Source organism: Pipistrellus kuhlii, unplaced genomic scaffold (assembly GCF_014108245.1).
Source record: "Pipistrellus kuhlii isolate mPipKuh1 unplaced genomic scaffold, mPipKuh1.p scaffold_m20_p_52, whole genome shotgun sequence".
Taxonomy (NCBI): domain Eukaryota; kingdom Metazoa; phylum Chordata; class Mammalia; order Chiroptera; family Vespertilionidae; genus Pipistrellus; species Pipistrellus kuhlii.
This window is the reverse complement of record NW_023425554.1, coordinates 844,211-859,017: the sequence shown is the minus strand read 5'-3', so window position 1 is coordinate 859,017 and position 14,807 is coordinate 844,211. Positions and strand designations below refer to the sequence as shown.

The 14,807-nt window shown below is 56.1% G+C and overlaps 1 protein-coding gene and 1 pseudogene across 3 annotated transcripts in view; one reads left to right on the top strand and one right to left on the bottom strand.

Moving 5' to 3' along the window:
* NOTCH3 (notch receptor 3) overlaps positions 1 to 14,807 on the top strand; it is a 36,907-nt gene that overhangs the window by 2,581 nt on the left and 19,519 nt on the right. For all 3 annotated transcript variants that reach the window (XM_036415905.2, XM_036415906.1, XM_036415904.1), the window contains exons 2-16: positions 136 to 214; positions 6,352 to 6,494; positions 6,576 to 6,914; positions 7,010 to 7,132; positions 7,231 to 7,464; positions 8,307 to 8,462; positions 8,549 to 8,734; positions 9,495 to 9,608; positions 10,087 to 10,200; positions 10,702 to 10,935; positions 11,049 to 11,159; positions 11,850 to 12,042; positions 12,147 to 12,298; positions 12,508 to 12,621; positions 13,651 to 13,806. In XM_036415905.2, coding sequence (XP_036271798.1) covers positions 136 to 214; positions 6,352 to 6,494; positions 6,576 to 6,914; positions 7,010 to 7,132; positions 7,231 to 7,464; positions 8,307 to 8,462; positions 8,549 to 8,734; positions 9,495 to 9,608; positions 10,087 to 10,200; positions 10,702 to 10,935; positions 11,049 to 11,159; positions 11,850 to 12,042; positions 12,147 to 12,298; positions 12,508 to 12,621; positions 13,651 to 13,806 — 2,448 coding nt within the window. The remainder of the gene's footprint in view (positions 1 to 135; positions 215 to 6,351; positions 6,495 to 6,575; positions 6,915 to 7,009; positions 7,133 to 7,230; positions 7,465 to 8,306; positions 8,463 to 8,548; positions 8,735 to 9,494; positions 9,609 to 10,086; positions 10,201 to 10,701; positions 10,936 to 11,048; positions 11,160 to 11,849; positions 12,043 to 12,146; positions 12,299 to 12,507; positions 12,622 to 13,650; positions 13,807 to 14,807) is intronic.
* Positions 5,219 to 5,731, bottom strand: LOC118706565 (annotated as a pseudogene).

Below are 14,807 nucleotides of genomic sequence, written 5' to 3'. Positions count from 1 at the left end.
TCCCTGCACCCACAGAGACACCCCCAGCTCCGTGCAGCTGTTGCCTGGGAGAGGGAAGGAGGCGGGGGGCTGTCACTCTGAGCCGGGGTTCCTGGGCACCTGTCTGACCTGCCCACCTCTGTTCACCCCACACAGCTCCCCCTTGCCTGGATGGAAGCCCGTGTTCAAATGGAGGTCGCTGTACCCAGCTGTCCTCCCGGGAGGCTGTCTGCCTGTGAGTGCCTGGCTCGGAGCCATCCGTGGGCCCTGTGTGGGGAGGCGGTCTGTCTGGCCCCCCTGCTTCTGTGTCCACCGTGCATGCCTCTGCTGCTTCCTACATGCGTGGCTGGGGCAACTCCTTGATTCCTGGAATCAGCAGGGTTAAAAGCAGGAGCTCTGGCATCTGCTTGGCCTGGCTTCAAATCCCACATCGTGTTGCAGACTGGCTCGGACTTCAACTCTCTCTCTCTCTTTCTTTTTTTAAATATGTTTATTGATTTTAGAGAGAAAGGGAGACAAAGAGAGAGAGAGAAATGTTGACATGAGACAGAAACATGGATTGGTTGCCTCCCACATGCACCTGGACAGGGAATCAAACCTGCAACCTGGGCACGTGCCCTGACCAGGAATTGTACTGGCAACCTTACGCCTTTCGGTGCAAGGATGGTACTTAACCAACTGAGCCACACCGGCCAGGGCTGGGATGGAACTGTGTGTCCTCTTCTGGAAAATGAGCCCAGGAACCCTCAACCTCACAGAATTCTCAGGTGTCTGAGGTTATACGTAAAGCCCTTAATGGAGGTAGTTATAATTTAGTCAACAAATCCCCAGGGACCAACAGCAGTGGCTTGGAAGGGCACACCTTCTGCACCCTCCCCTATCTCAAGATTTCAAGGTGGGGGCATTGGCGGCCTGTAATACAGCCCAGCTCTGCCACTTCATTGCTGTGTGACCTTTGGATTAGTCATTTCCCCTCTCCAAACCTCACTGCATCTGTGAAATAGGGGGTTCTCACCAGGACTTTGGGAAAGGCAGTGGGCTGGGGGGAGAGGGAGTAGGGAAGAGGCTGGCAGAGAGCTGAGAAGAGGCAAACAGCTCGGTTTAAATTCTGGGCTCCAGGTTACCTTGTGCAAGATCTTTGAGCTTTCGGAACCTCAGTTGTTGCATCTGCAAATTGGGGCCATAACAGTTCCTTATTTGAGTTGATTGTACAGATTTAAATGAATCCTTCATACAGTGAACTCAGCATACTGCTTGGCATACAGCAAGTGCTCAAAATAGGGCTTATTTTAATAGTTTAAGAGCTTTATTAACAGGAGCTTGCAGTTTGTTGACTTTTTTTTTTAAAGTTGTAAACTTTAAAAATATATATATTTTATTGATTTAAAAAAATATATATTTTATTGATTTTTTTAGAGAGGAGGAGAGAGGGATAGAGAGCTAGAAATGTCGATGAGAGAGAAACATCAACCAGCTGCCTCTTGCACACCCCCCTACTGGAGATGTGCCCACAACCAATGTACATGCCCTTGACCGGAATCAAACCTGGGACCTTTCAGTCCGCAAACCGACCGCTCTACCACTGAGCCAAATTGGTTTCGGCTATTTTATTGATTTTTTTACAGAGAGAAAGGGAGAAGGATAGAGAAGTAGAAACATCGATGAGAGAGAAACATGGATCAGCCTCTTGCACACTCCCTACTGGGGATGTGCCTGCAACCAAGGTACATGCCCTTGACCAGAATCGAACCTGGGACCCTTGGATCTGCAGGCTGAGGCTGTATCCACTGAGCCAAACCGGTTTCGTCAAAAGTTGTAAACTTTTATTTATAAATTAAAAACGAGGATCTTAAAAAGCACAACTTGAACAGGTATGTAATAATTGGAAAAAAAAAAAACTTTTATAGGAACTTTAAACTTTTTTGCCCAACGAACCTAAAAAAACACTCCCCATGTTTGTCATTACCAAAAAGAGACATCTTTAGGTAAAAAATGTATATCTGGTCCTTGGGCCAAAAGCCAGCACTGAAGGTCTTCAGCTCCAATATATGTTCATGTCTTCTTAATGCTGGCATTTCATATTCACTTCTTGTTGGATGACTAAACCAGATGGTGATAGAGGTGGGAAGCGGGTATTACTCAACCCCGCCTGTTCAGCCTCTGGAGCAATGAATTCTCAGCCTCCCAGCCGGTAGATCCGCTGCTTTTGTCTCTTTGCCATCTTGTGGGTTAGGGTTTTCTGGGCATCTGCACCGGTAATTAATTGAAGCTGCAGTGTTGCAGCGGTATGAGTACCATCGTTGCCGTGACTGTTGACCTTGGGTCTCATCTCCTTGAATTCCTTGTCTTCACTGCTGTCCTCTCGAGGCTGTCTTTAGTGAGGAGGGCCAATAGGGGTTATTATCCTATTTAATAAAGAGCTAACATGCTAATTAGACCAAAGAGCAGAACCACCTTAATCATGACCACCTTCCAGATGAAGCCGGGGCTGCGAGGGGCTTCGAGGGCCGAGCCCCTTGTACGAATTTCGAGCTCCGGGCCTCCAGTTATAAATAATAACAGCAGAGACACAGGAAGTAGGTGCCATAAGGGGGAACCTCTCAAGACTATGGGGAAATGCTTGGTTCCTTTTGTAATATTGTCCTTAGTAAGAGCAGTTCATCTACTGGCCATTAGCTAACTGACTTATTCAGTTATTCAACAACATGTGACTTTTAGACCCAAACACACACTTTGCAGTTATACACACACTTCGAATGGGGACCACGCGAGCTCCTCTGGGTGGGATGCTTAGCCTGGCTGAGAGGGCTTTTCGGGTTGGGAGTCCCCAAAACTGAAAATAGGGAAAAGTGCCCCCCCCCACCCCATCCGAAGCCACTGGAGGTGGAGATGGAGCCGCAGGGCCGGCCGCGCACCTGCGCAGTAGAGCCCCGCGCCTGGACTCCTGCCGACAGGTGAATGCGCCCGCGGCCGCCCCGCCCCCCGACAGGTGAATCACCGGCGCGCGTGGCCGCCCGGAGCCCGGACTCCCCGGAGCGGAGCGGACTCGGTCCCCAGAGCAGGGCTGCGGGAACCACCCCCCACGAACCCCCCCATCTCCTTACACACCCCAACTACTCGTGTGCCTTCAGGGATGCCCCTTGCCCCCAATTGATCTCAAGTCTTGCCCCCCAAATAGGCTTCTAAGCCCTTGTCTCTGTCTCCCAGTGCTCGCTTCCCCTGCCCCCCCAAGTCAGCTCTCCCCTGTCTCCCCCGAAACCCAGGCCGTGGGGCGGGGCGCGGGCGGAGGCTGGAACCGGCCCGACCGGTCGGCAGGGGCGCGGGGCACAGATCGTGGGAACGCGCCGGGGGCGCCGGGAGAGGGCCGCTGGCCGCGCCCTGCCTGGCGCTGGGACCCCACAAGTCGGGGCGCCCCGGGCAGCGCGCCCCCTCCTGGCGCGTAGTGGCGGTGGCTGTGCTGGCCCTGCGGGCCTTTGGGGAGGGGGCTGGGCTCTGGCTTCTCCCCGCAAGGCACCACCTGCGCCCCTGTCCGGCCATGCCCCGACCTGTTTCGCTGGGGGCCTGGGTGGGGGGACCTTGTGGGTGACGCTGAGGACTGAGTCAGCTGCTTGCCTGTAGCCCTAAGCGCCCGGAACAAGCCCGAGGGAGGGACCAGCGGCAGAGTGGGCAGCGTCGGGGGTGGGGTCTGGGTCCTGGAGCCTCTCCAGGGCCCTCCCTCTGACTACGAAGGAGAGTTCCAGCCTTAAGACCACCCCTTTTCGGGTCTCCTATTTCTCTCACACTCCATCCAGCTTGCTTTGGTGGGTTTGGGGAGGGGACTGCGGGCTAAAGGACACCCCCTTTCTGTCCCCCCTCCCTGCACGAAAGAGGTATCAATATTTTTAAAATATATTTTATTGTTTTTTTTACAGAGAGGAAGGGAGAGGGATAGAGAGCTAGAAACATCGATGAGAGAGAAACATCAATCAGCTGCCTCCTGTACACCCCCCACTGGGAATGTGCCCTTGACCAGAATTGAACCCCGGGTCCCCTCAGTCCGCAGGCCAATGTTCTATCCACTGAGCCAAACCGGTCCTGGCGAGGCATCAATATTAGTGTCGACCTCGCTCCCACCCGTGGAAAGAAGGGATGTATGTGTTCCCAGGAAAGGAGCAGATGTTTTGTGGGGTCCTCGGTCTATCCATGTGAAAGTTGCCCCTCTCTGTGGCCCGGCCTGTGGGTTGGTGTCTGAGTATTGCCAGACAAGACGTGGAGTTGGTATGTTTGTGTATGTTCCTGGATCTGCCTGTGTGTGCCGGGAGCTTGTCTTCTGGAGTCTGAGGCTAGTTCTCTCTGCCTGGAGCACGCTTCTCCACACATCCCATGGCCTCATCCCTTCCTTCAGTCCACGAAAAGATATTTGCCTCCCGACCCCATTCCTCTGGGCCCCCTATTTTGTGTCTTAGTTTCCGTTTCCTGTAGTTGCGGTGACAAATGACCCAAAACAGAGGTGTTTAAAACAACAGAAATGTACTTACAGATTCTGGAGGCCGGAAGTCTGAAACCAAGGCGGTGGCAGACACGTTCTCCAATGGCCTGAGGGGAGTGGAGAGTCCTTCCTGCCTGCCTCTGCCACCTTCTGGCGGCTCCAGGCTTTCCTTGGCTTGTGGGTGCCACACTCCACACCACTCTCTGACTCTGCAGGACCTTCTTCTCTTTTCCCCAAATCTCCCTCTGCTTTGCTCTTAAAAGAACATTATCATTGGATTTAGGGCCCACCTGGAAAATCCAGGATGATCTCATCTCTTAATATATTTTTTTTAATAAAAAGAGTTGACATTTAAAAAATATATATATTTTATTGATTTTTTACACAGGAGGAGAGAGCGATAGAGAGCTAGAAACGTCGATGAGAGAGAAACATTGACCAGCTGCCTCTTGCACACCCCCTACCAGGGATGTGACTGCAACCAATGTACATGCCCTTGACCAGAATCAAACCTGGGACTTTTCAGTCCGCAGGCCGATGCTTTACCACTGAGCCAAACTGGTTTCGGCAAGAGTTGACATTTTTATTTTCACATTTCACTATACAAATGAAAATTGCTTTTTTTTTGGTTCCACTCCTCCCCTCAAACACTGTTCTCTCTGAGATAGGAAGAGGGAGTGAGTCTTCCTTGTCTGCTGTTAGAAAACACCAGAGTCACAGCTCCTCAACCTCCTGCGAAGGAACAGGATAGAAAGGGGCTGCCTTTTCTCCCTATCTGTCTGGATGAGTCATTCCGGGCTGAGTGGGCACCGTCATGGGCTGGACCAGAGGTCTCATCATTGGGGGCCCAGGCATCATTGGCATGTGCCCTCCCATAGGCGGCCTCATTCCTGGAGCAGGTCCCACTGGCATCATCCCAGGAGGAGGAGGACCCACCATTGGCATCATGGGAAGGAGGGCCCCTCCATGTGGGGTGCTGGCATCACACTGGGGCGAGGTGGGCCCGGAAGACTGGGGGGAGGGGGGCCCCTGCAGGAGGTGGGGCTGAGAATGGAGTAGGAGGTATTTTTCCTTGCTGAAGTGCTGCAGTTGTTTTGTCAATCAGGCTCTGAGCCTGCTCTTCTATCCACTTCTGATAGTAGTCTTTCACATTCTCTTTGTGCTTCCTACTACGGCAGTGTGTCTTTCTCACAGATGGAGAGTCATGGGTGAGGTGTGTATCGCGGTAGTCACAATAACACTTCGGCATGTTGTTCTGCAGGCCGTTGGCACTCCGTTGGCCGTGCCGCCAAAAATATATATATATTTAATTTCAGAGAGGAAAGGAGAGGGAGAGATAGAAACATCCATGATTAGAGAAAAACCACTGATCAGTTGCCTCCTGCATGCTCCCCACTGGGAATCAATCCCTCAACCCAGAATTGAACCGAGACCTCCTGGTTCACAGGTCGAAGCTCAACCACTGAGCCACACCAGCTGGGCGAATGATCTCATCTTGATATGTTCCTTAGTTACATCTGCAAAGACTTTCCAAATACTGTCAGCCACAGGTTCTGGGACGTGGATATTTCTTTTCTAGGGCCACCACTCTATACTATACCATGCCCTTCATGACCATCATGTGCACCCCCGCCTCCCCTTCCCCCCCACTGGCATGCTGCATACTAACTTGTGATTTGTGTGTCTTCTTTTCCCCAAGCTAGCTGTGAGCATCAGGAGGTAGGACCACTTTTATTGTGTTTGCTGCTGTATTCCAATTGCTAAGAACTTAGTAGGTACTTACTGAACGTTGCGTGGATGAATGAGTATGTGTATTTATTGATCGGTTTGCCCATGTGTTTCTTGCCTGTCTTGAGTGTATGTCTGTGTATCTCCTGCCCCCACTGAGCTGTCTCTGCCTACAGGTGCCCACCAGGCTGGGTGGGTGAGCGGTGCCAGCTGGAAGACCCCTGCCATTCGGGCCCCTGTGCTGGTCGTGGAGTCTGCCAGAGCTCGGTGGTAGCAGGCACTGCCCGGTTCTCCTGCCGCTGTCCCCGTGGGTTCAGAGGTAAGGGGTGATCTGGAAGGGACCCCGAGGTAGTAAGGGTTTGGTCCACCAAACTCACCCATCCTCTTCTGGTCCCTCCAGGCCCTGACTGCTCCCTGCCAGACCCCTGCCTCAGCAGCCCCTGTGCCCATGGGGCCCGCTGCTCAGTGGGGCCGGATGGCCGCTACCTCTGTGCCTGCCCACCTGGCTACCAGGGCCGCAGCTGTCGGAGCGACGTGGATGAGTGCCGGGGGGGAGGTCCCTGCCATCATGGTGGCACGTGCCTCAACACGCCAGGCTCTTTCCGCTGCCAGTGCCCAGCCGGCTACCTGGGGCCGCTGTGTGAGACCCCGGCAGTGCCCTGCGCACCTTCCCCGTGCCGTAACGGGGGCACCTGCCGACAGAATGGCGACCTCTCCTATGACTGCGCCTGCCTCCCGGGTGAGGAAGCTGCCCTTGGGGGAGGCAGCAGAGGCGGGAACACCGCAGGCCGGCCTACCATCAATACTCGCCGCCTCCTCCTTCTCCCGTGCTAGGGTTCGAGGGCCAGAACTGCGAAGTGAATGTGGATGACTGTCCAGGGAACCGGTGCCTGAATGGGGGGACATGTGTCGATGGCGTCAACACCTACAATTGCCAGTGCCCTCCGGAGTGGACAGGTAGGTGGGCGCACTGGGGCTGAAGGGAGCTGGGTGGCAGACCCCGGGTGGGGATGCACCAGTCCAGGGGACCGGACGGGTGCCTCTGTGTGCCACAGGCCAGTTCTGCACAGAGGATGTGGATGAGTGCCAGCTGCAGCCCAATGCCTGCCACAACGGGGGCACCTGCTCCAACACGCTGGGTGGCCACAGCTGCGTGTGCGTCAACGGCTGGACCGGGGAGAGCTGTAGTCAGAATATTGACGACTGTGCCACGACCGTGTGCTTCCACGGGGCCACCTGCCACGACCGTGTGGCCTCCTTCTACTGCGCCTGCCCCATGGGCAAGACTGGTGAGTGGCTGTTTCCCGTGAAGGCGGCGAGGGAGCCATGGATGGTTCCTGAATGGGGCAAGGATGGCATCTGACGTGAGTGTCAGAATGATTACACTGGAGGCCGGATATGGGGAGGAGGGGTAAGCCTGGGAGAGGCCTGGGAGGAGGGGCTGTGCATCGTACAGGACAGACGCCATGGACATAGAAAGATATACTGTAAAGCAAGAAAGAGAGGTGACCTTTGCAAGTATCAACGGCTGGAGGTGTTTGGAAGGGGGATTTAAAAGTACAGGGGGGAAAAAGTGGAGGGAAGCTGAAATCGGTTTGGCTCAGTGGATAGAGCTTTGGCCTGCGGACTGAAAGGTCCCAGGTTTGATTCCGGTCAGGGGCATGTACCTTGGTTGCGGGCACATCCCCAGTAGGGGGTGTGCAGGAGGCAGACGATCGATGTTTCTAACTCTCTATCCCTCTCTCTTCATCTCTGTAAGAAATATATATTTAAAAAAAACAAAAATAAATAAAAGTGGAGGGAAGGGCAGGTCAGGCAGAGAGAGGGTGCCACAGAAGCAAAGTCATGAGGTAGTACCCCTTTATGTTTCCAACTCCTTTTCAAAAGATTCAGAACAAAGGACAGATAAGTTTGACAATAGCTGAATCTAGGTGCGTGGGTGTATAAATCTATCTCTCTGTATGTTTAACATTTTTCATAATAAACAATTAGGAAAACATAGCTACTAAACATGCTGCAGATTAGTAAACACAAAACACAAGACATTATGTGATCTGTGGGACCTTTGGACAGAGCCGGGGTGTGTGTGTGTGTGTGTGTCTGCCCTTGACCTCTGCCTGACCCTTTCCAGGGCTTCTGTGCCACCTGGACGACGCCTGTGTCAGCAATCCCTGCCACGAGGACGCGATCTGCGACACCAACCCGGTGAATGGCCGGGCCATCTGCACCTGTCCGCCGGGCTTCACCGGCGGCGCCTGTGACCAGGATGTGGACGAGTGCTCCATTGGTGAGGGGCCGCTGTCTGAGCTGGAAGGAGGGGACAGCTCGCGCCTCCGCAGGCCATACCCACCCTGGCTGTGCCTGTCTCTGCAGGTGCCAACCCGTGCGAGCACCTGGGCAAGTGTGTGAACACCCAGGGCTCGTTCCTGTGCCAGTGTGGCCGCGGCTACACCGGCCCGCGCTGCGAGACGGACGTCAACGAGTGCCTCTCCGGGCCCTGCCGCAACCAGGCCACGTGCCTGGACCGCATCGGCCAGTTCACCTGCATCTGCATGGCAGGTGTGTGGTGGACGGGGCAGAGGCCAGGCCTGAGGCTGGGGGCGGGCGAGAGAAGAGAAGCCTGCAGGAAGGGACACGGGTTGGAGCTGGATTCCCAATGGGCCCTTGAGAGAGAGAAGCCTGGGGTGAGGGGGAGGTGGGGCCAGAGCAGAACCTCGTGGGAAGCTGGGGGCGTGGCCAAATGGAACTGATAGAATCTCCTGCTGAGAGTGGAGTCTGGACCTAAGGACCCGCTGTGGGGCTGGGGTGAGGTTTAGGTGGAGCCTGCAGACTGTCTTGCTGGGGTGTGCACAAGGCGATGTTGGGGACAGGGCATGTCTGTGGACTGGAGAGGGTGGTCTAAAGGCAAGGTCCATACGGAGTCTCATAAGCCTTGGACTGGTTGGGACTTCAGCCTGGTGAGGGTCCAGTCTCAGGACAAAAATTGAACATTGGGGGGAAGGCCAATGCTTACAGGCATCTTCAAACTACGGCCCGCGGGCCACATGCAGCCCGCAGAGGAGTCTGATCCGGCCCGCCAGGTTTTTTGGGCAGTGAGCGCAGCCGAGGTGTTACAGTAGGAATTAGTAGTTCATATAGTCCGGCCCTCCAGCTCTCTGAGGGACCGTGATCTGGCCCCCACTTTAAAAAGTTTGAGGACCCCTGGTTAGGGGAACTGACTGGGAAGGGGGTGTACCTACCCTATTGCCCTCTCTTCAGGCCAGAGGGAAACCCCCATGACCCTAATATCCTTCCCTCCCCCCCATACCCATTCCCCCAGGCTTCACAGGCACCTACTGCGAGGTGGATATGGACGAGTGTCAGAGCAGCCCATGTGTCAACGGCGGGGTCTGCAAGGACAGAGTCAATGGCTTCAGCTGCACCTGTCCCTCTGGTGAGGACCTTGGGGCCAAGGAGTCTGGAAAAGAAGGTCCCTGCAGAGCCAAAAGGCTCCGGGATGGGAGCCTGTGAGAGCCATGTCAGCAGAAAACGATTGCAATAGAAACCGCGTCATGAAAAAATGGAAATGAATTTAAAACTAAGTAAACGGGCCCTAACCAGTTTGGCTCAGTCTCGGCCTGCGAACTGAAGGGTCCCGGGTTCGATTCCAGTCAAGGGCAAGGACCTTTGTTTGTGGGCACATCCCCAGTGTGGGGTGTGCAGGAAGCAGCTGATCGATATTTCTCTCTCATTGATGTTTCTGTCTATCCATCTCCCTTCCTCTCTGTAAAAAAAAAAAATCAATGAAATATATATTTTTTAAAAAACACAAAAAAACTATAAGTTAAGGGGCTTCCCACCCACACAAGGCAGAACTGGCGAGGGGTGACTGCTCTGACCCTGTCTGGGCCTCTGCTCACTCTCCCCCTCAGGCTTCAGTGGGGCCCTGTGCCAGCTGGACGTGGACGAGTGCGCGAGCACACCCTGCAGGAACGGAGCCAAGTGCGTGGACCAGCCTGACGGCTACGAGTGCCGCTGCGCCGAGGGTGAGGGCGGGCCCTCGGGGGTTTGGAGGCGGGGCTAGCTAGGGACGAGGGCCAATCACTGCCTTGGGAAGAGCTTTGGGCGGGGCTGCATCAAGCCGGAGCCAATGACAGCCAGGGGCGGAGCCAAAGGCTTCAGGTGGGATCCAGGGCGCAGGTAACTAACGGTGTAAGGCTTGACCCACAGCATCCCTGGGCACCTCCCACCTGTCCCCATTTGCAGTTGAGGGGGAGGCCGGACGGGGCTGATAGTGCAAGGACTGATTGAAAACAGGGTCACAACGGGGAGTGGGATTTAACCCTGGAAGGGTCTTGGTCGGGGGTGAGTTTTGTAGGTTGCAGCTGGATGCCGAGGAGGCCAGCTAGGGATGGACGGCTTGGGAATGGCTCCTGCTTTCTGCTGTCTCGGTGGGCCGGAGGCAGGGCTGAGCCAGGGCGGATTGGGGGCACGGCTGTGAGCAGGACCTTGGCAAGGGGGCGTTGCCTGACCCTCCGGCCCTGCAGGCTTTGAGGGCACCCTGTGTGAGCTCAACGTGGACGACTGCTCTCCGGACCCGTGCCACCACGGGCGCTGCGTGGACGGCATCGCCAGCTTCTCCTGCGCCTGCGCCCCCGGCTACACGGGCACGCGCTGCGAGAGCCAGGTGAACGAGTGCCGCAGCCAGCCCTGCCGCCACGGGGGCAAGTGCCTGGACCTGGTGGACAAGTACCTCTGCCGCTGCCCTCCCGGCACCACAGGTGGGACCGAGGGCCGGGCTGGGGCAGCAACGGCCCATCCCATCCGGAGGGTCTGGAGAGCTCGGGGATGGTGGTGTTCCTGGCGCCACCCCGGCCTGGTTCCCCCTCTGCAGGTGTCAACTGTGAGGTGAACATCGACGACTGCGCCAGCAACCCCTGCACCTTTGGCATCTGCCGGGACGGCATCAACCGCTACGACTGTGTCTGCCAGCCTGGCTTCACAGGTGGGCCAGCGGCTGCGGCCGGAAGGGCGTTCCTAGAGGGGGAGGGTGAAATCACCCATCTTTCCTGGCGGGCGGAGGGGGCGGTTTGCCCCCTCTCTCTGCACCGGCTTGTCCAGTGAGATTGTCCACACCTTAGGGTCTCTCTGTCTGTCACAAAGTTGTCCCCATATTGGCTTAAGTTTATCCTGGAACATAGATAAGGGTGTTCTGATGGAGACGGGGAGGTGTTTCTGAGCGGGCCCGATGCAATTTGCAGCGAACGTGAAACTGACGTCATGTAGGTTTGGGGATGAGGGTGATCTGGGGCTGGGCCGCTGTGGGCTGAGGAGGTGGCTGCTCTGGTTGGCAGAGTAGCGGATGTGTGAGGGGGCTGCGCATGCCCCCCTGCAGGGTGTGGCTGTGCCCAGGGGGGCCGGGCCCGCCCTCTCTGATGGCCGGGTTGTCCTTGTCTCTCTCTCTCTCTTTTAAAAAAATATATTTTATTGATTTTTCACAGAGAAGAAGGGTGAGGGATAGAGAGCTAGATACATCGACCAGCTGCCTCCTGCACACCCCCCACCGGGGATGTGCCCGCAACCAATATACATGGCCTTGACCGGAATCGAACCTGGGACCCTTCAGTCCGCAGACCGACGCTCTATCCACTGAGCTGTCCTTGTCTCTGGATGAAGTTGCCTGTGTGCTCCCCAGGGCCCCTGTGCAACATGGAGATCAACGAGTGTGCGTCCAACCCCTGTGGGGAAGGCGGCTCCTGTGTGGACGGGGAAGACGGCTTCCACTGCCTCTGCCCGCCGGGCTCCCTGCCGCCACTGTGCCTCCCCCCCAGCCACCCCTGTGCCCAGGAGCCCTGCAGTCACGGCGTCTGCCATGACGCACCCGGAGGGTGAGGCCTTGTCCCGTCTCGTGACCCGACCCAACCCCCCCCCCCCCCCCCGTGCCCCTTGTCTCTCGGCCCACCTGCTGGCCCTGACTGCCCCCCCCCCTCAGGTTCCGCTGTGTGTGCGATCCTGGCTGGAGTGGCCCCCAGTGCAGCCACAGTCTCACGCGAGACGCCTGTGAGTCTCAGCCCTGTGGGGCTGGTGGCACCTGCACCAGCAACGGGGCGGACTTCCACTGCACCTGTCCCCCTGGCGTGCAGGGTGCGTGCCCCCATGCCCCGCCCAGGCTCTCCTGGCCCCGTCTTCCTCCTTCCTTCCCTCTGCTCCATGCTCTTCCTCCTGGATGTCGGCCCGTCTTTCTTTTTCTTTTTCCCCCTTGCAGCATGGGAGGTGGGGATCAAGGTGGGGACGCTGGGGGAGATGGGAACAAGGAACCTCTTAAGACTATTCACTCTGCCTGCCCACCACAGGGCGTCAGTGTGAGCTGCTGTCCCCCTGTGCCCCGAACCCCTGTGAGCACGGGGGCCACTGCGAGCCTGGTCCTGGCCATCTGGCTGTCTGCTCCTGCCCGCCTGGCTGGCAAGGTACATGTGCTTTCCCCTCCTCTTCCTCTTCCTCTTTCTCCTCCTCCTCCTCCTCCCCCCCTTCCCCTTCCCCTCCTTCTCCTCCTCCTCTCCCTCCTTCTCCTCCTCCTTCTCCTCCCCTCCCCCTCCCCCTCCTCCTCCTCCCCTCTCCCACTCCCCTCCTCCCCCCTCCTCCTTCCCCTCCTCCTCCTCCTTCCTCCTTCCCTCCTCTCCTCCCCCTCCCCCTCCCCTCCCTCCTCCCTCCTCCTCCCCTCCTCCCCCTCCCCTCCCCTCCTTCCTCCCCCCTCCCTCCCTCGCTCTTCTCTCCCCTCCTCTCCTCCTCCTCCCCCTCCTTCTCCTCCTCCCTCCCTCTTCCTCCTCCTCCCCCCTCCTCCTCCCTATCCTCCTCCCCCCCCCCTCCTCCCTCCCTCGTCCTCCTCTCCTCCCTCCTCTCCTCCTCCTCCCCTCCTCCTCCTCCTCCTACCCCTCCTCTTCTCCCTCATTCTCTTCCCCCTCCTCTTCCTCCTCCTCTCCCTCCTCCCACTCCTCCTCCTCCTCCTCTTCTTCTTCCTTCTTCCCCTCCTCCACCCCCTCCCTTTCCCCCTCCCCCTCTTCCTCCTTATCCCCCCTCCTCCTCTTCCTCCTCTCCCTTCTCTCCTTCCCCTCTCCCCCCTGGGGACCCAGTGGGGGACTCACCCTTGACCCTCTCTCTCTGGGAAGCTTCCTTTTGGAAAGGGACAGAGCTGGACAGACACTGGCAGCCCCTATGGTCATCGCTAGAGCAGAAGAAGGGGTAGATGGCTGGGGAAGCTCGGTTTCAGGCTGAGATCTGGGGACAGCTTCCGGGAGGAGTAAAGCTCGGAGCATGCAGTCAGCACCTGCTGCAGCAGGAAGGCAGTCCTAGGACAGTCTTACAAAGTGCCTAGGGCCGGTGAGGAGAGCTTGTTCTCGCACTCACCTCGCAGCCTTCAGGTTCCTCCTGTGTGACAGGCACCCTCGGACCCGGCCCGTACCCTCTAACCCTAGATGTCACCTTGTTTCCCACCCCAGGCCCTCGATGCCAGCAGGACGTAGACGAGTGTGCTGGCCCCTCGCCCTGCGGCCCCCACGGGACCTGCACCAACCTGGCGGGCAGTTTTAGCTGCACCTGCCATGGGGGGTATAGTGGCTCTTCCTGTGACCAGGACATCGATGACTGCGACCCCAGTGAGTCCAGGGGAGCTTGTGGGGGGTGCTGTCCTAGGAAACACGTTCATGAAGCCTGTACTGTGTGCTGGGCATTGCGCTTTAATCTCACCTTCATAGTTCTCTTATTTTTTTTCCATTTTGCTCCTGGAACTGAGACCTAAAGAGGTCACGTGACTTGCCTAAGGTCACGGAGCAGGTAAGGGATACGCTGGGATCGGAGCTCATGATTGTTAGGATTGTGGGTAAAGTATGAGATCATAGGCACCCGGTGAGTTCTCCAGGAGTGCTGTCCTGCAGACCACGCAAGCCGCATAAGCAATTACAATTTTTCGAGTACTCACACTTAAAAAGTTAAAAACACAAGAAAGGTGATATTATATTTAATAATATGTCATTGAGTCTAATCCATAAAATATCATTTCAACCTATAATCAATAGAAAATTACTGAGATATTTTACATTCTTTTTTTTTTAAATATATTTTATTGATTTTGTACAGAGAGGAAGTGAGAGAGATAGAGAGTGAGAAACATCGATGAGAGAGAGTCATCAACCAGCTGCCTCTTGCACACCCCCTACCGGGGATATGCCCGCAACTAAGGCACATGCCCTTGACCGGAATCCAACCCGGGACCCTTCAGTCCCCAAGCTGATGCTCTATCCATGAGCCAAACTGGTCTCGGCTACATTCTTCTTTTTAAAAAAATCCTCACTCGCCAAAAGCAGTTTGGCTCAGTGGATAGAGCGTCGGCTTGCAGACTGAAGGGTCCCGGGTTTGATTCCGGTCAAGGGCATGTACCTTGGTTGCAGGCACATCCCCAGTGTGGGGTGTGCAGGAGGCAGCTGATTGATGTTTCTCTATCATCGATGTTTCTCTCTGTCCCTCTCTCTTCCTCTCTGTAAAAAAATCAGTAAAATATATTAAAAATAAATCCTCACTTGAGGATATATATATATATATATTTTTCCATTGAGGGGAGGGAGGAGGAGGGAAGGGAGGGAGAGAGAGAGAAACAGCA